The sequence below is a fragment of the Eleginops maclovinus genome, chromosome 15 (genome assembly GCF_036324505.1).
Source record: "Eleginops maclovinus isolate JMC-PN-2008 ecotype Puerto Natales chromosome 15, JC_Emac_rtc_rv5, whole genome shotgun sequence".
In the NCBI taxonomy this organism is placed as follows: Eukaryota; Metazoa; Chordata; class Actinopteri; order Perciformes; family Eleginopidae; genus Eleginops; species Eleginops maclovinus.
Window position 1 is genome coordinate 7,237,526 of NC_086363.1, and position 19,466 is coordinate 7,256,991.

General features: G+C 40.7%; 3 protein-coding genes across 3 annotated transcripts; 2 read left to right on the forward strand and 1 right to left on the reverse strand.

Moving 5' to 3' along the window:
* Positions 1-709: 709 nt before the first annotated feature.
* xkr5a (XK related 5a) lies at positions 710-6,112 on the forward strand. Its single transcript, XM_063902205.1, is given in 8 exon segments — positions 710-939; positions 2,002-2,185; positions 2,393-2,577; positions 2,674-2,886; positions 3,163-3,332; positions 3,538-3,649; positions 3,927-4,226; positions 4,229-6,112. Coding segments are annotated over 8 exon segments (1,944 nt in total). The 5' UTR covers positions 710-806; the 3' UTR covers positions 4,876-6,112.
* Positions 6,113-6,900: 788 nt separating this feature from the next.
* tram2 (translocation associated membrane protein 2) lies at positions 6,901-14,398 on the forward strand. Its single transcript, XM_063902207.1, has 11 exons — positions 6,901-7,110; positions 9,060-9,123; positions 9,336-9,445; positions 10,323-10,439; positions 10,611-10,669; positions 11,779-11,863; positions 12,146-12,216; positions 12,320-12,424; positions 12,563-12,706; positions 13,256-13,413; positions 13,642-14,398. The coding sequence occupies exons 1-11, from the start codon at positions 6,991-6,993 to the stop codon at positions 13,716-13,718; spliced, it is 1,110 nt and encodes a 369-aa protein (XP_063758277.1). The 5' UTR covers positions 6,901-6,990; the 3' UTR covers positions 13,719-14,398.
* Positions 14,322-19,385, reverse strand: efhc1 (EF-hand domain (C-terminal) containing 1). Its single transcript, XM_063902206.1, is given in 11 exon segments — positions 14,322-14,977; positions 15,084-15,236; positions 15,434-15,647; positions 15,733-15,873; positions 15,957-16,183; positions 16,596-16,788; positions 17,338-17,487; positions 17,608-17,657; positions 17,660-17,894; positions 17,989-18,213; positions 19,252-19,385. Coding segments are annotated over 11 exon segments (1,653 nt in total). The 5' UTR covers positions 19,291-19,385; the 3' UTR covers positions 14,322-14,951.
* Positions 19,386-19,466: the final 81 nt, after the last annotated feature.

Consider the following 19,466-nt stretch of genomic DNA (forward strand, 5'->3'; position numbering starts at 1 on the left):
ACTTCCATGTTTTAGTTTCGGTATTAATCACTTGACACACATTAAACCAAAAACAGATGACTCTACAATTTATTCCGAGATATTTATAACACAGTTGTTTGATTATTTCTGAGAAAAACTTGTACAGCTTACTGTTAGGGAACCATACCGACCATATATCTGATACAAAAATGTAACAATGCTTCACATATCAAAACATATCAGAGCAGGAGGCCTTGCATGATCTGTGACTTTCTGTGCAGAAATGTTCAGAGATCCTATCATTACATCACATATAAAGGGTGGCATAATGCTCAAACTGGCGATCAAATGATTAGACAAATTACAATGCACCTTCAATGCTTATGTTACACTCCTGATCAGGGCACATCATGCACACCAGCTGCTCTGGAGCTCTTTTGCATCCCTGCAAGAAAAACAATAAAAGAGCAAAGTAAATCCACAGAAACTTTGCAAATCCATGCAGAGCCCTGACCTGAGACCTCTCTATATGGAAGTCTGCTCAAACTTTGATCAATACAACTATTAAAAGGGATACATCTTTATTGGACATTTGGATATTGATGATTTCAATAAGTAGATGAGAAGAGGGTTAAAGGAAGGTGATGTGTGTACAGTAACAGCAGGCCTCAGCGGACGGTCGGTGAACTGATGGCCCCTTTAAAAGCGCGCAGTGACGTCACGTATTTTTGACGGGAGGCAGGCAGCGGGAGAAGAAGGCAGCAGCGGATGTGTCCCGTGTATCCAGGGCAAAGGATGCCCAGGATAATGTCACCCGAGTATCCTCTCTCCCGCCTATCCATATCATGATTAACGCTGCCGGGGCGGTCGCCCGCAGGATGCCGTCGGTGGCACGGCGGAGCGCGTGCTGGATAGCGTGGTGCCAGGCGGCGCTGTTCGGCGTGTCGGCGCTGGTTATCGTGGCCGAACGGACCGCGCGTAAGTGGGCATAGAATTCTGCTAGAGCGGGCTAACACTGAATACGAAAACATGGCAGGGGAACGTTATTTTGATGTGGAGGAATGTCCATAGCTCGAATGAATGAAAAATGCCCAGCCGTTGTGCTTTGTGCTGGCGCTTTCCAGCAGCAGCAGAAACACAATTCAAATGGTGACGCTATATGGCAGGCGTTACTGTTGAATAGGCAAACCTAGCAAGTTTGAAATCCATTGCTATGTAACAATGGCATTGGTAGCCAAACTGGAGCCAGAGGACCTCCAGGGGTCATTCACCAGGGTCGCAAAATAACAACCTTCATAGAAAATGTTTTATCATATAGGAATAATGCTCATCTTGTACATTTCTGTAGCACCCATCCCAGTTAAAATAATATTAAAATCGTAATATAAATATTAATTATGACATTAGTTTGAATACTAACGTATTATAATGATTGCACATCTGGACTCCGTATTGGAAACAGTGTGCAGCAGTCTCAGTTGTGATGACTCCCTGACTAAGCAGATCAATGGGGCAAGGGCAGGGCAGAGCCAAAAGGGGTGACTGGGTCTGTACAAAGTGTGACTTTGCCTGTAGAAGGTATACCATTCCAGCAAGATAAAAATAATGTGCTGCTCCCTGGCCTCCAAACTTGAATTCAACAGGAACATTAGTTTATTAAAGTGATCAGTATGTTGTTCTCACGTACAAGAGGTCTTATGCAATTAAAGACCTCTAATTGCAGGCTGTGGTAAAGCCAGGAGTTATGTGCTGGTCTTTTCTTGGTGGAGCTTATGATCTCATTAGAACAGCTTCCTCTTAAATTAAAGGATAATTCACTCAGCAAGGTGGATGTGCTCTTTCATTTCTCAAGGACTCTGATGGCTTATGCAGCAACAACATATGTTATATCAAACATATCCTCAGATGTACCATGGGTTTTGTGCATTTCTTTATGAAATCTGACAGGACTTAATAATAAGTTAAATCAAATATATCTCACCTGACATAGAAACACAAAAGACTTATACAACTTGCATCTGTGTCTGTATGTGTTGTTAGTGTTCTATTGTGTAGGGTTTTACCTTTGGAATGAGGAGACGCAGTGGGCGGGCCTCACTCTGGGCCTCTTTCTACCGGGGACAGCAGTTCAGCTGCTTAGTATGAAGTGGTATTATGACGATGGTGATGACAGGCGATGCTACCTCTCAATCATACACATACTGCACTTGGGCATCTTCAAAAGGTAAGATCTGTCACTGCATATCTTGAATGATGAAATAAAGCATAATATGCATCTATTGAATATGTTGTTAGCATTTAATCCAGTGTGCCCTTGAGGTAAACAAACCAACGAAGTACACAGAAAAAATATTCTGTCATTGAAACCTTCAGCAGGAGGTTACTGTGTGTCATTTCTGTGGCGTATACCTCTGTCTCCCTCTTCTGGCAGGTTTTGGGACTGCATGAGGTCTGTGTTGCGCATGCAAGGCTCAGTGGCCGAGCTTGGAGCTTCTGTCATGCAGCAGGCAGATGTTTCTGCTCTTTGGTTGCTGGAGGCCCTCGTCCTCACACTTCCACAGAGCCTGCTGCAGGCATATGTGGTGGTGTCCACTGATGTCGGCATCATGTCCCCAGGTACACTGATCTTAGCATGAGTTCTTTCCTCTACATCTTATTTGGGGCATGTCAATTAGGAGGTAATTGTTTCATACTTTCTGTTTTTACCTTCAGTGGCCTACTGCTGTGGTCTGTGTCTGCTGTCTATTTCCTGGGCCCTGGTGCTGTACAGCAGAGCCTGCTGCCTGATACGACCGGGCCACCTGGCCATGCCTCCGGCAGCGCTGCTTTGCCAGCTGGTGTGGAGGGCAGGCATGCTCGGTGCAAGGGTGACTTGCCTCATGCTCTTTGCCAGGGTATTTAACTGGTGGGTCTGCGGAGTAGCAGGTAAGCAGCAAGCTCCAATGTAGCCAACACTGAAGGAAGAGAAAGGGTGCAGTGAAATTATTCTACATTATTTTCTTATAGTAACACAGGTCACATATGAAAATACTGCTAAAAGCCTAACTTAACAAGAGATTCTTATTTGTGTAAGTAAAGGAGTTATGTAATTATCTTTATAGTGATGCAGCATGCCCTTGTAATCGAGGGTTTGACTTGCTTCTACAAATGGATTCCCCATTTCCCTTGTATCTCCTTGTCTATTTTTACATTGACCTCCAGGTTTCCACTGGCTCACAGCCTCCTTCTGGCTGGTATCACAGCAACCAGACATCTGCACCGGCCCCTGGTGTTGGCGTGCCTTTAATGGCATTATGGGACTTGTCCACATCTTCCTCTTCCTCAACGTCAAAGACGGACCCTCCCGCTACCGCATGGCCAGTTTTTATGCAGTAAGACGTGACTCTTTAGCTTTATGTTCCCCGTACAGCACTGCATCGTTGACTTACACACAGGGCAGCTGCACACACACACAAAGATGTACACACACAGGCAGAAAGTATGCATTGTCATTCTCACCTCTGCCACGTGCATAGCTTACAATGACGTAAAGCTGTCTGCAGATGACTGATGGTGTGACCTTCTCTCCTCTATCAGTTCATGTTCGTAGAGAACGCCACTCTGCTGCTGGCCGCCTCCGACTTCCTTAGTGAAGCATCATGGGACAGCATGACCCTGCCCACCACTGTGCTCTGTAGCTTCTTACTCGGTGAGTCACTCTCTGTCTGCGCTTCCTCTGTTTTGGAACACATTTGTCTCAGATGTTCAATGCTTATAATTAGACTATTGTCAAAACATCTGATGATTGATGATTTCTGTGGTATCTGAGTAATACAACACTAAAATCTAAGCAGGAAAACTTAGCAAAGACATGCAATACTAACAACGATATTGATTGCAGGTTTTTGTAAAAAATAATAGATTGAACATGATAGTAAATAAACTGTAGTTCTAAAATCTACTTTTTCCTGTCCCCTGCATCCCAGGTGCTACCTCTCTGGTCCTATACTACCGGTTCCTCCACCCCAAGTCAACAGAGATCTCCCAGGGCACGAACCACAACCACATGGGCAGCACGTGTATAGAACGAGAGGAGTCCTCGTTCTCTTTCAGGGACAAAAGCCGGATGCCAGATGCCTCTATTCAAAACCACGGCAGCTTCTACCTCTCAGGTGTAGCTGGGTCTCTACTGGAGCACCCAGGAACCTGTGGGGGCCGGGCGAACAGCTCCTGCCCTTGCTACCACCACCACTGGCTCCTAATTCGGCTTGCTCTAAAAACAGGAGACCTGGGAAGATCAACAGAGCGTATGGGGCCGGCGGAGCAGCAGCAATACTGGACATGGAGGAGTACAACCAAGAGTTTAAGAGCAATGAAGGCATGACCATCACTGGGGCTGGCAGCTGCGAGGGGGTCTCCACCTCTGAGTCTCACGGGAAAGGCCTGGCACCTCTCTCGGACTGTAAAGACGAGTTCCAAAGCGTGAGCGAACCCACGTCAACTGAACATCCCGAGGAGGAGGACGACAGTCTGGAGATGGAGAGCCCGATGGAGTCACCCACATCAGATTTCAAACGGAGTTCGCCAGAGGGCAAGTCGGTGTTCGGAGACAGTCCAGAGCCGTACTTCTGCCCCACTGAGTCAAGTTCAACCTTATATTTCAGCGCCGACCCTCAGTCTCCCAGCAGTGCCAGTAACCACCGTTTGGACCGGGAGGTCGGGGGTCTGGAACAGGGAGCGCGCCTCACCTCAATCCCCAGCGATCCGGCCCTTCACAGAGATGTACGTGGGCTCATGGGACGGGTTGGGCCACGCTGTACTTCCACTCCTAAATTGGACTCTGGAGTGATGGACTCCCCGTCTAGTGTCCCTCATCTCACGGGTCCCAGGAGGCAGCTTATAATGTCCCGAAGAGATGAAGACGATAACTTCTAGGTTTCTTAAAACATAATCAGGGAAAGGGAAACCGCAACTTATCCAACACTAAAGGAGTACACCAGCTTTTCTTTTAGAAGGCTGCTTTAACATCTGCTCAGAGCTGCAGGATGAGAAGGCTGGCAGAAATTCACCTCTTGATGTCTATATATTAACGGGCATAGTAGATGCAACAATCTTGGGATAATGCTAAGCTAGCCCATGCTTTTTATCAAATCAGAAACTATTTTAATAGCATTCCTTTGCCCACATGCTGGACACAGAGGTGAAGCCATCAGCAGTGTTTTCATTAGACATGAAGACGATAACTAAAGCACTAATTGGCCACAAAGGTGGTTTATATAGCTCAGACAGCTTCTACCTGATTAAACACTTTCTCTATTGTTTGGTTGTAATCAAGCCTTATTCAAATATTATACTCAACAACAAAGTGAACACTGCTTCAGCCAGATTGAAATTACATATTGAGGAAGTAACCCTGAGTTATATCAATAAATGTCATTAGAAATATGCAGCTCTTTTATGATATCAGGCAATTGATGGTCTCTATATTACATACCGAAACTGCTGTTATTCATGTTAATAATTGCCAGCCATCAGGAGAGAAACTATTTGTTTATCTAGAGGGGACATGACTGTCTGACCTCTGAACCTTTACCATCTCAGTGTAACCCAGAGTTCTGTAGGCCTTTTAAAAGCACAAGTATCTTCTGTATCATAATGTCTATGGCTGTGATTTTTCTTATTCCCATAAGAAAAGAGCATCTCTCCTCAGAAAATGATACACTGTATTTTTGTATAATCATGTCACCTGGCATTGCTTTAAGCAGAGCTAGTCTGTCAACTTTGCAAAAACTGTTTTGATGTGTTATCTTTATTTACATGTTGACCATGTAATTGCTCAAATTGATTTTTCATTTACATTCAGTTGGGGAAAAGTTTGTCTCAGGCACTGACTTTAAAAGCTTTTAAAAGTATATTGTGTAACAAAGGAAAATATGCTAATACTGGTTCTTCTAGTGACTTTTTTATGTGCTCTTGGTTGCTTTTTCTAGGGCACAAATGCATTTTTGCTCAACTTTGTTCTGTAAAAGGGATGAAATCTACACACTACCGGTGAAATTATGCTGGGTTTTCTCTTGCACCCAGGTGACTGCCTATATGACATTTCGAACTGTGAAGTGCAAGGCCACTGGTGGCTTTAAATAAGCAATAAATAGCCTACATATTTGGTTGACTGGAATACAAGTGCTACTTATTCTTTGAACTTTGTGTTTTTATATTTATGGTATCAATGGCACAGCTCAATACTAACGCGTAAAAGCAGTGGTGTAAGGAGTACTCAGATATTTTATCTAACTAAAAGTAGAAATACTACAGTGTACATATACTATAGCCTGCATTCGAAATCTTTTTTAAGTTAAATTACAGAAGTATTGGCATCAAAAAATACTGCGTAAGTCCCACTTCAGAATCATATGGGAAATGACTGGATTATGATTATTGATATCTATAATTGTATTAAGTTTATTTGTATTTTGTACTACTAGATGTACTTCAATACATTACACCACTAAGAACAATTCATGAATATAAGTAAAGTAAAAAAGATTTTGCTCCGAAATGTACTTAAAATGCCAGATGTGATCATCATGATAAATGATGCATTAATGTGGATATTATTCTAATGTTGTTGCTGTTATAGGTTGAGCCAATTTCAATTATAATTACAATATATTGCTGGGTTGCCATAATATTATATCCCAATTTATGAGTGGGTGTATACCTGTATGTTGTTTTATTAATTGAAATCTGCAAAAATAACTTGTAGATAAAGCTTTCAAACACATGTTGGAGAGTAAAAAGTACAATATTTGGTAGTATGAAGCAGATATAATGGACATGAAAGTACAGTATGAGAGTAAATGTACTTTCCACCACTGGGGACCAAACAGTCTGAACGCATTGTGTGAATGGCCTTAAGAAGGTATTTATGGCACTCGCCCTTTAAGAAAGACGCGCATGCGCAAATCAGTGAGAAAGTTAACTCCTGAACTTCGTAGTCAGAAAAATTTCTGAATTATAAAATAGAAGGGAAAACACCATTGGGTTGACATGGCATTTCGCCGAAGAAACAAGAGTTACCCTTTCTTCAGCCAAGAATTCTTAATTCAGAACCATGCGGACATCGTCTTCAGTTTCGTCATTTTCATTTTGATTGGATTGATGTTTGAGGTGAGATGAACTCAGATTCTCTTTTTCCCCCCTCGTCTCTCAGCTGTTTTAAGATGGCAAGCCCGCTACACATTCAAAGATGTAACTCGGTGCAAAGTAAAAACGTGTTTGTTCAAAGTGATCTTGCTTTGTAAAAGTGTGTTCCTGTTTCCCTTCATTTGAGTGGAATCAGTTCCGCGGATAACGTTATGGTGGTTGCTTGATGTAGTTTTTTTTTTTTCTTCTTTTTTTTTTTACAAGTTTTGTGAGCAAGGAATGTTACTCTTTTCGGGATACAAAGTAGCAACGTATGATTTAAAACTGATTGAGATAGTCACCGCTGCAAACAACAGTGTATAAAATGCAAAATGCATCTTTTTTAGTGAGTTATAGGTTTAAAATGTCGGTCTTTTGCTCTAAAATGTAATTCCAAGAGGTTTTAAAAACCGGGATGCAGCTCAAAAACTCATATGTTGGCATAGGCATACGTGGCTACTCGTAAACAAAAGAATGTAACTTATGTGTGCCCTAAAGTGTACGTTTTACCCTTTTAGACAAAGTCTTGTCCCAGTTTCCAGCAAAGGTAGACCGCTGCAACATTTTGATTCCAAGATTGGTCAAATCTGCGCTGAAAGCTCGGTTAAGACAAGAGGTAGAGCGTTTTCAGCATTCAAAATAAAAGCATCATGGAGTGTTCGACAGAGAGGGCTTTTATTTTGAAAAGCTCAAAATGAAGCACTGGTTCCCTTTTTCGCTAGCTTTATAGTAGTAGTTAACTGCCACGTCTCAGTCTTTGAGCCTCTGCTGTCTGTAGGCTCAGCAGCCCTAAATACTGCTTTGACCTGAGGGGATTTCACTTTGACATACCGTTTATGTATTAATGAGGTTTTGTTGGCTAAAAGCCTCTGCTACGTGCGCACAAACACACTTTCCTGGCCGAGGTTTTAGCAACGTTTCAATCCGGAACACTGGTACTGATCACACAGCTGGTCGACCAAAAAATAAGTAGGGGATTTCCTTCATTTTTCTCGTTTCGGAAAATAAGAGAAGTACAGTGCTACAGCTGGTCCTGAAACTGACATTTTGACGATGACAGGTCACCTGTGGCCTCGGAGTGCAAGGAATGACTGGTGACTTGTTGCTCTGTGTGTTGATCATTCTGGGGCCAGGGGACCAACAGGGTCCCTTAAGGATGACTCAATCATTGTAAATCAAATCATTTGTACTTATATCTGTTTGCTTAAGACCAAATCATGTCTCAAACCTGATTGGACCCCAGCAATGCTTTACAAATAAAAGTGAAGGCTTACAATTGATAAATGGGATAGGGAAAACATGTACAACACATTTCTATGATTTGTGTACTGTTATTACAACCTTTATTAAAATAATGGATTAGTGAACTGAAGAACAACTGAAGACAGTCACTACTTGAGCTACTTATATGCAAATTATGTGCTGATTTTAACTAGTAAAATGTGAGAATCTTCTATTTCTTGACATTATAGAGACTTTACACATTTCAATTTAATGCAAAAGATTCATGAATGCTCATCTACATCTTCTGTCTTGTGAGATTGTATAGTTTTAACTCTTCATGTCTACCAAAGTTACTCAAATGAAACAATCTGATATCTGAAAATCGCCATTTCATTCAACTAACCCAACATCATAGACCACTTGAGAAGAGGGGCTGTGGCTAAATGTAGTTTTGTTGAAAGGGGACACAAGCAAAAAGGGATTAACAAAACCAAAAATGTTTTACTGTCCTTGTGTTGTTTCATGCCATTGAGTAATTTGGGAAGCCCTTGTAAGAACCTTGTATTCTCATTGGCCCTCTATCCAATTACACACTCACAAGCACACACACCTGCCACAAAGTCACATTCATACTTTGATGATGCTTTGATGACGGGCCTCTTGAGGTTCAATGAAATATTTTGCTGATTACCATGTCATCTAATTTTCAGGCAACAGCCAAGACAGCCATACTGTTCATTCAACCTCAGTACAATGTAACCACACTATTAACAGGTATGTAATGCAGTTTAGAATTGTATATGATATACTTTTTAATTGAAAGTCTATGGTTCATCTACCAATTTTGAACTCGTACATGTCATACATTTCAGAGTTTCGCTTCTGCTTGTTGTGCTGTGTTTGCTCAGTTTACATTGCTCCAGGATGTTTACCACACCTCTGATTACAATCATTTGCTTTGTGTGACACCCTATTTGTGTGCTTAGAGGGCGAGGTGACGTTGTACCATTACGGATGGAAGGACTCCGCCACCATTCTCTTCTATTTCTTCATCGCCATCATCCTCCACGCAGTAGTGCAGGAGTATCTTCTGGATGTAAGAACCCCACACTGTGGCACACGCATCAGTCCTTTTAATCTGAAATTACGGTCAGAGTCAAAGACAGGAAAGAACAGCATGTATTGCAAATGGCTTCCTCCACTGAAACAATGTAAACATTGACTTTAATTAAATGTATTAAGTCAACCAATTTCACATAACTGTATTAAGTTAATAAAACATATTAGGTTCAACTTAATATTATTACTTTCAACTAACCTAATACAAAATAGATCAAGTGTTACAAAGAAAAGTGTTCAGCAATACATTAAGTATAAAATGGTACAGTCATTATAATATCTCGTCTCTAATAGGAAACAGGAAGAATAGGATTTTCATTGCAGTCATAAAAATCTCTATATTGCCTATTTACAATTCCCTCAAAAAGAGTATGCTATTTATGATTAAATCAAGTGTATGTAGATGCATAGTTCCCGTGATTGCATCCAGCGTCAGGTTTATTGACATTTTAAACAGCACAGTTTGAAAAGCAACATGTAAAAAAAGACTTTAGAGCAGCATGCTGATAACTTTTCAGAACAGACTGACATTGCAGGAAGAGAGGGAGAGTAGCATTCAATCCATCTGAAGGTATGAGCCCTTGTGTCATTGTTTAGAAATAGGCCAGTGAAGAGGAATGGGGTTTTATTTTAGCACCATCGCCACGGTTTCCAACGTGTCTTGAAAGGAATACTTCTTCAGAGAGGGCTTTTCAACAGCAGCCATAAATAGTATCCGCTGTCTTTACTTGCCCTAGTTATTTTACCGTAACACTTCCTCATGCATGACAATTTCAGCAGTCTGTCAACAGGCCAGCAATAATGACGGGAACCAAGCTGCATTCACATGATCTCTGTTATTGTTCATGTTACAGAAAGTGAACCGGCGCCTCCACCTCTCCAAGAGCAAGAATACCAAGTTCAATGAGTCAGGGCAACTGGGTGTGTTTCACTTGGTGTCAAGTGTTTGGAGTTTTTACGTCCTATTAACAGTGAGTGTTTTTTGTTTCTTTTTTATCATATTGTATTCACTGACAAGTCACTAGTTTAGGGAATGTGACATATGATCTAACATCTTAGCAAGGATCAAGTGTGTATTTCCCTGTCACACACATTAATAGACAACAGTATAAAGTGTTCTTTTCTCTAATTTCTTCACACAGGAAGGATATCTCCTGCATCCCAGCAGCCTTTGGGAAAACTATCCCCATGTAAACCTCAGGTAAGATGACTGATAACTCTGTACTATAGTGACACAAATAAAATGTATACAAAGTTTTACAGCTGGTCAGCCATTTCCTACAAAAACAAAACATATTTATAATGGCTGAAGTATCTACATTTAAAAATGTATAGGAGAACCAGGGCTGCTTTTGGTTTATTTTCCTTTATTTATTTATTTTTTAAAACCCTTCAAACATTCCCCAAGCCTGAGTTAAGAACCAGATGTCTTGTTTTTCCAACTAATAGTCCAAACACCAAAAGTATTCAGTTTAATATCACAGAAGGCTAAGAAAAACATAACAAATATTCGCATTTGAGAAACTGAAAGCAGTGTATTATTTCTTTAAAAGATCTTAGTTAAAACACACCTGTATTTTGCAATGTGTTGACAGATATTGTAGCTAATAAAAGCATGTTTAGGTGTATGTTGCTTTGTAATCTGACAAAACCTGTAATTAAAAATGAACCCATTTCTTTCACAGAAAAGGTTTTTAAGAATATTGTGTTATTTTGTTCTCCCCAGGGCTGTTTATAGATTGCGCTATTAAATGTAGATTGTGGGACAAGGCCATATTTAATCATGCAAGAGCTGTCTTAATGTCCGTTCCAACTCAGTTTATATGTTTTCTAATGGTATTTATTTCAGAATAAGCTTGAATATAAACTATGTACTAAGTACTATGAAAAGAAATGCCACAAAGTAAAACTAAGGACTGTAGGGAACCAGTTGCTCGCTTTAGTGCGTTGACAATCTAGTTATGGTCTACTGGTTTTGAGCTTATCATCATTTCCTGACATAAGCCGTATACATCTTGCACAAATAGTACGATCTATTACTGTGTTTAAAGTCTGATTATTCTCCAGCTTTGGCAGAATCATAGTTTAAAAAAGGGGACTAAAAACAATTTACACGTAAAACACAGGCAATTACTGGATTACTCTGTTGTCTATTCTTAACCGGGGTTCTTCATTTTTCATCATTTGCATACTCACACAGGAACAAATAAAACCGAGAAAGTATCGCTGTGGCATCTGGGTACATTCAACCACTCGTTTCTTGTTTTGACCTATTCCTACTTTCATTCTGTGCATCTGTTCTTGGTCCAGGTTTCAAGTGAAGTTTTTCTACCTGACTCAGCTGGCCTACTGGCTGCACGCCTTGCCAGAGCTCTACTTCCAGAAAGTACGCAAGGTCAGTAAGGAGGCCTGGGAACTGGAGGAGTACTGGGGTGTGACGAGATAAGCTGTGTGTGTGTGTGTGTGTGTGTGTGTGTGTGTGTGTGTGTGTGTGTGTGTGTGTGTGTGTGTGTGTGTGTGTGTGGTGTGTGTGGTGTGGTGTGGTGTGTGTGTGTGTGTGTGTGTGTGTGTGTGTGTGTGTGTGTGTGTGTTCGTTCTGCTGCTCTATGCATATTACATTGAGAGTACCAAAGAAATAAAGGCTTCAGGATGAAAATACTCTTATTTGTATTTTCAGGAGGAGATTCCTCGCCAGCTCAAGTACATCTGCCTGTATCTGCTGCACATCGCTGCAGCCTATTTGTTGAAGTAAGCCTCCAGCACGAGGACATTTCTTTCAAATTTTAAATCCTTAGACATAAAGAGAAAACCACCTAATCCATCCCCTGGCTGTCCCTTTTTTCCTGTGTAGTTTGACTCGTGTAGGTGTGGTACTGCTCTTCCTCCAGTATGTGTCAGAGGTGGTCTTCCATATTGCCAGACTCTTTTACTTTACTGACGAGAACCATCAGAAAACGTAAGTTATCTCACTGGGCTATTAACTTCACCTAAAACATTATTTATTTCCCCCTATTTTGACTCTTGTGGCTTTACATACTCAGCAACTTATTCTTTTAATTACCACACCTCTGCTTTGTTCTGTTTCATGCTGCAGGTTTAACATTTGGGCGATCAGCTTCGTGTTTACGCGGATGGTCACTTTGACCCTAATGTTCCTGGCTGTGGGCTTTGGTTTGGCTCGTGTGGAGAACCAGGGGCTGGACTTGGAGATGGGCAACTTCAACACTGTACTGATAAGGTAATGACCTATGTCCAACATCTGTGGATAATGATTCATTCTGTGGCACCGCCTTTGCTTTTACAGCTACTGTGCCAGGTTTATAGTCCAAACACACCATGAAAAGCTGACTGTTAAAAATTCAAGCCAATTTTGACATTAATTGACAGAAAACAGCTCTTTAATTTCAAATAAAAACATTATGACATTTGAAGTCAACAATTCCAAAAAATAAAACTATTTAAAGATATATCTGAAAATTCTGTCATTTTTTAGTTAAATATTTACTCTACTTCAAATTTGAGTGCTATTATTTGTGTGAAAGTGTGATAGTATCACTGTGAAGCAACAGTAAATTGCCGATTTCTTGAGGACAGAAACAATAGTTTTCAAATAGGAGAGTGAAACTGTGGTGCCCTAGTTGTCCGTGACAATTTTTTCGCCATTTTTTAAAATCATTAAGCACCAGGGTCAGAAAGTAATTGGCAAATTCTGCACACAATGTCAGGTCCATTTAAAAATAAAACACACACAATTGCACTAATCTTCATGCGCTTGGGGGCCCTCCAGGATGACTGTTCTGCTGCTGGTATGTTTGACCCAATCTTGGCTACTCTGGAAGTTTATCCGCTTCCAGCTGAGGCGCTGGAGAGAGTTCAGACACGAACAGGCTGTTCGCAAGAAGACTGCTGCAAAACAACCCCTACGACCACTGAAGAGAGACTCACGTGAGTATGAAAACACACGCACTATAATAATACACTGATGTCATCTCCTAATAGTTACAGCATAGCCGATCAGCATATTGCTACACTGTTCAGTAATTTCTATCTATTCCTTATTTAAAACACACATGTTCCCTATCATTCTGCTTTCTCAATTGGTCCCATCACACGGATTGTCTATGTGCTGCGTAAGTAGAGATCCTGACTTCTCTCTTCTGTCTCTCCTGCTAGTTGGTCACCATGAAAATGGCGTACTTAAGGCTGAGAATGGAGCCTCTCCTCGGACCAAAAAGCTCAAATCCCCATAAGACAACACACTGACTGGCCTGAACTGTGACCTTAGCCCCGGCTAAGGTTCCTCATCAGCACAACAGGAAAGATGGCGGCCACTGACCACCAAGCCTCCTGTTGAGTTCATCCTGAGATGTTAAAGGGACTCAGTCGCTACAGACTTAGGCTTGAATGCTGGAAAACGAAATCCAAGGAAATCCCTCGAGCCCAACAGACATTTACTCTTCATATCAGTATTTTTTATACATCAATGCAGACTGTTATCCCACGGATAAGGAGCACCATTGTATGCAGAATGATTTAAAATGTAAAGTGAGCACAGTATACGACACACGTGACTGTCTGTGTGTCAGTGTTGAATGTGTCGATGCATATCTTCATACGTAAGTACTGTATTGGCTGTCGTGTTGTCTGAGGACGCATTGAGCCGGCTTTGCTTGTTTTCTTGTCTGGTTCATTGGAGCAGAAAGATGTTACTGATGATATGAGCTCACTGTATGCTGGCTTTAAAGTTTCCCTTTTACCGTGTCACTAAAGGGAGCGGTCACCTGGGCTCCTCCCAATGATTTGTCTGCTTAAGATCATCCATTTGTCACTGGTCACTTAAAAGATATGCATCAAGTATGTATGTTGGATATTACTGCATGCCATTCCATTTTTTGTTAATTACTTTATTAAATAATGCATTTTTCTGAAATATTGAGATGGAAGTACTTTGTATACATGTTTCTCTATGTCTTACACCACATATACATCTGCTAAATGTTCTCCTCTTGGTCTTTATTATTTTCGATTTTGCATCAACGAAAAATTGTTGCGTTTCCAGTGGGTAAATAGAGACAAGCTCATGCATTATTACAAAGAAAATGTCTACCTTTCCAGATTTCTTTCATTAATTACTCCACAGCAGTGTGAGTCAACCTTCACCTATGCTTTTAGCTGAATGTTAAGTACAGTATGATAAGTGTCGCTGGTACGGTTTTGTGAGGCTGAGAAGACATGATTTGATAGATAAAATGTACTTGCTTCAATCTAGGCCTCTAACATTATGACATTCTTAGGCTAAATCTTGGGCAATCACTTGGTATATAGGAGGGGTTTTGTTAGGTACATCTTTCTAAAATGTCAGAACCCACCAAAATAATGATCTTTTCTGCGGCAGATTCAGTATTTTCAGCAAAGGTATTCATTTGGGATATTATTTATTTGGGAGTGAACAACTTTTTGAAGCAATCCAACCTTCCTTTTCATCATGAAGATGGCTCTGCTACATCACCTGATTAAAAAAAGAAAAACAGAACATTTTTGTGTAAGTCAACTTTTGAAAAATGTAGAATTCACAGAAAAGAGTGTTCTGCTAGGTTGATAGTTAGATTTTTTACCATTTTGGTCATGTGGCTGATTGTTTTCTCTCTTCACACCAAGCTTCTGGTAAATCGAATCCAGAGTCTGACGCGGGATCTTGCTTGCGTTGGACTCCAGGTATGTCAGCACATTTTGGTCAGCATCGGTCAGAACAAAGCGGCGGCCGAAAACTACAAAAACAGACGACAGGAGAAAGGTGCAATGAGAACAGAGTTAGGATTTCTTCTCTATTGATCTCCTAATGGAAAATTCATTTAAACCATTATGACTCCTGCTGACATTTTTGTTAAGAGTAGCAACATGAGGTATTTTCCTTAAAGAAACACAGACAATAAACAAATACAGGCTGTTTAAGTGGGAATGTTACCCTCCAGAGTGGCTCCGATAGCAAAGTCCGCAGGGGAGTAGAACTCTGGACTCTCCACGGTAGAGCCCGGTTTGGTGATGCGCGTCTCTTTCAGGAATTTCCCACCAATGATACCAGAGTTTCTAGTAGGCTTTTCAAAAATACTTATCATGTCATTAGCCAGAGAGTAGGACAGTATGAAGCGTCGGCCCTCATCGTCAGGATTCTGGGATTCCTGGAATGTCAGGAACAGAGGACGGTTTGAGCAAGCAGAGAACTGATGTGGTTTGGTGTTGATGTTCTCATAGATGTTAACTCACCAGCCTGACACTGTAGCACAACACTTTGTTGTTGTTTTCTAACATCTTTAACACGTTCTTTTTGGGAGGCTCAGGAATTAAGGACAAACAATTCTGGAGAGAGTCTTCAATTGAACCAAAACCATTATAGGGAGGAACCTCCTGTAATGAATGACCATAAGAAATGATTCATAACATAAAAGGAAAAGTAAACAAAAGAGAGATGAACATACTTAGTTCCTCACTTTTTTCCACTTCTGATCCAGGTCTGTCCTTTTTGGTACCTCTGAGGGTTTCATCTGGATGTCAGGGTGGTTCTTCTGGTAATAATCTTTAGTGAAGCCATCACAGTCGTACAGCCGGAAGCGACGGCCACGCAGCTGCATTGTTTGACCCAACTGAAAGTCTTTAGGAGAGTAGTATTCCTCTACTTCTGCTTTTGAAACTTCCAGCACACAGCTGGGAAAGTTCTCTGGAAATAATAGGAAGAGTACTGAGATTAGTGTTCACTTGATTTTAAATCTGTATTATGTTGTCTATTTTCCGAGCCCTTTTTTATTTTAATTTTGCTTGTTTATTTAATTTCTCGTCATATATGCGTATAAAATTCTTACTTTTCACATTAGCTTTGTACCTAAAAGTACATAGTATTGCATCTTTTTGAAGAAAAAGAACATGCTTCAAAAATGTAGTTTATTTGTATTATTATTATATTTATATTTGGGGTAAAACTGTTGTGGATTATTATGTGGATTGTGTTGTTCATGCATTAGAGACACTCTCATGTACTGTACATGTCTGGATACAAAGAGACAGCTAACCAAAGCACTATATAAGACCTATTGTAAACACAGCTAAAGGTGACAGAGAATGTTGCATCTCACCAGGTGCAGCTTTAAATTTCTTTGGCAGCTTCTGTCTGTTTATCAGGATGGGGAATGGATCGCGGCCGCTGTTGGGTTCGTGGACCTCTCGGATCTCCACTGTGTTGTCCCCCAGGTAATACTGGATGGTAACGGGCCTGGTGTCCGCGAACAGAGCTTCTGCATCGTCCAACAGGGCAGAGAAACGCAGCACCTAAACAAGAAGAGGTTGAGACACGAACACTAGAATTGGAATACCAAATCCAAAATCTCAGGATACAAAAAGCCTGATTAACGATGCAATAATACATCACAAGACCACTTATTTGAGTCTTTCCAGTGGTTCAGAACACCTCTTTAGGATCACATTCGTCATGTTTTAATAAGGTCAGTTAACCTATAACTTGTAACTGTCAATAAAGGCTCAATCTCAGAATAAAGAAATACAGACTTTTAAAAAATGAATGAATACACCTTTAATTGAGCCACGAGACCTGGTTTTTCCAACAGATACATAATGCTGAACTTGGTCATGATGCTTTGAATGGTTCCTATCTATATTCCCACTTAAAATGATTTCATTCTTTTAGGCGCAGTCTACTCAGTTGAGTTGAGAGCAAGATTTGCAAAAGCAAATACTGTATAACATCATGGCATGTGTAAAAAGGTATAAGGTTTAAGATATTTTTGAATACATGTTATTGTAATCAAACTTCCCTGTTGATAAAATGTCCCAGTGAGTTTGGATCTGACGGATTTTTACCTTTCGATCCATGGTGAGAAACTGGTGCATGGGGTCAAATTCGGAGGGTGTTGTGTAGGCAGGCAGAGGGTTTTTGCTACGTTTGACATAAGGATCCACAGGCATCGGCTCAGGGTCATTCAGAACAATGCCTTCACTTTCCATGAATTCCTATACATATGAGAGAGTATATGAACAGCAATTTATCCATGTGTTTATCTTGGAGGCACAGAAAAGATTACTAAGATACACAAGGCACTGCGAGACCATTCATTCAAGAGAGTGTTGTACCTTAGTGAAAGCATCGACCTGTGTGATGTGGTACTTGAATCCGTACACTTCAGGTCCATGCCAATATTGAGGTTCTTCCATAGATAATGGTCCCCATGCTCATTTTTGGGCAGACGCTGGCGTTTAATTCTTTGTCCCTGTGGTATCCCAGAATTGTCCACCCTGGGCTCAAAAATGCACATGCTGTCATCCTCAAGGTAATAGTAAATGACCACAGGACACACACGATGCTGCTCTTCAGGGGAAAACAGGATATCTTCCTGAAAGTATGCATAGAATCGCAGCACCTACAAGGAAGAGAGTTTGGTGAAGAACAGGAACCATGACTTAATTAGACCAACAAAACATCTTCAAACACTGTTCTCCTAGGCCTGATTGTACCTTCTTGTCCAGGGCCACGTAAGCTGGAATGAAGTCTTCAACTACGCCTTGGTCTTTATAGGAGCCATGAGTAATGTATGGTATCTCAGAGGACAACTCACTGATCTCCTGCTGGATCAGCTGCTCTGACAAAAGAGGATCCTGTCCAATTCCCACAGTGGGGCGACGAGGCAGAGCATAGCCATTCCTATAGACCAGAGTCTGGGAACGATGGAAGGCTGACTTCTGCAATGAGAGAGCATTGGGGAAGGAATACAATAGCTCTGGTAAATGGCAATGGGAATATTTAAATCACAGATGCAAATGTGCTACACTCAAGTGGCAATTATGAGGGGCCTTACACATAAGTTGCAGATATTATAATTACACTAATTTCCATTGTTTTCAATGGAGACACGCTCAAAACGCGAGAGTGAAAATACTTCAACTTTTGCATCAGAGGGGGTAGTGCACATGTGACGAGAAACAACCAATCAAAGCCGAGAGATATATTGACTTCCGTAAACACAAGGGTACGGCAAATGTGTATAAGTTACTGTGAGTTAAATTCAGTGCGAAAAATAGTACAACTCAAGCACAGAAACATTTTTCTGTGCTTCAAAGGTGATGTTATTGACACAGATTTGTTTTCTTGTGCAGTTAATTTAATTTTTAGGAAAAATTCATACCCCCAAAAAAAGATGGGCTGAATCCAAAGCACATTTTGAACATTTCTACCAGGAACTAAAACAGTATGCACTATTAAAAACATTCGGAACAATGAGGCAATTGCAACTAATTTTGTATTTAACAAATATTTAATCTGGAACATCAAAATGCATTTTTGATTTTTATTAAGGTATTAATGATCGTTTGACATTTTAGCAGTGGTGATCAAATGACACACACACACACACACACACACACACACACACACACACACACACACACACACACACACACACACACACACACACACACACACACACACACACACACACACACACACACACAACAGTGACAAAAAAGTAACATGAATATCGTTACTTGAAGCCATTCCATTTCGCAAATTGTAGGTGGGAGGAAAACTGCGGAAATTATTCTGCATGATACTATAGGAATGCATTTTGCATTACTTAAAGAGGACAGCAAATTCTCTTCCTGAATCAGAATACATTTGACACATTTCCCCAAAAATTAGAGCCAAAAACAGTATAGCAAACTTTACAACATTTGCATTAAAGAAAACCTGGCAAGTTTAGCAGTAACTTTTTACATTCTTACCGTTACATCCCGAAAAGTGATATTCCAGTTCCAAGACATTGCCGGTGTTGTAGTATTCTTTCCGTACCCCCGCAAAAGTTCACCTGGATTTTAGCTTGTGTTACCGTGTAAAACTCGGACAGACAACCACCTCGTTGTTTTTTGTTGTATCCATGGAAACGGAATGACAGAGACAATTTGAAGCAAATGTTAAAGGTAAATAAATGTTTCTGAAA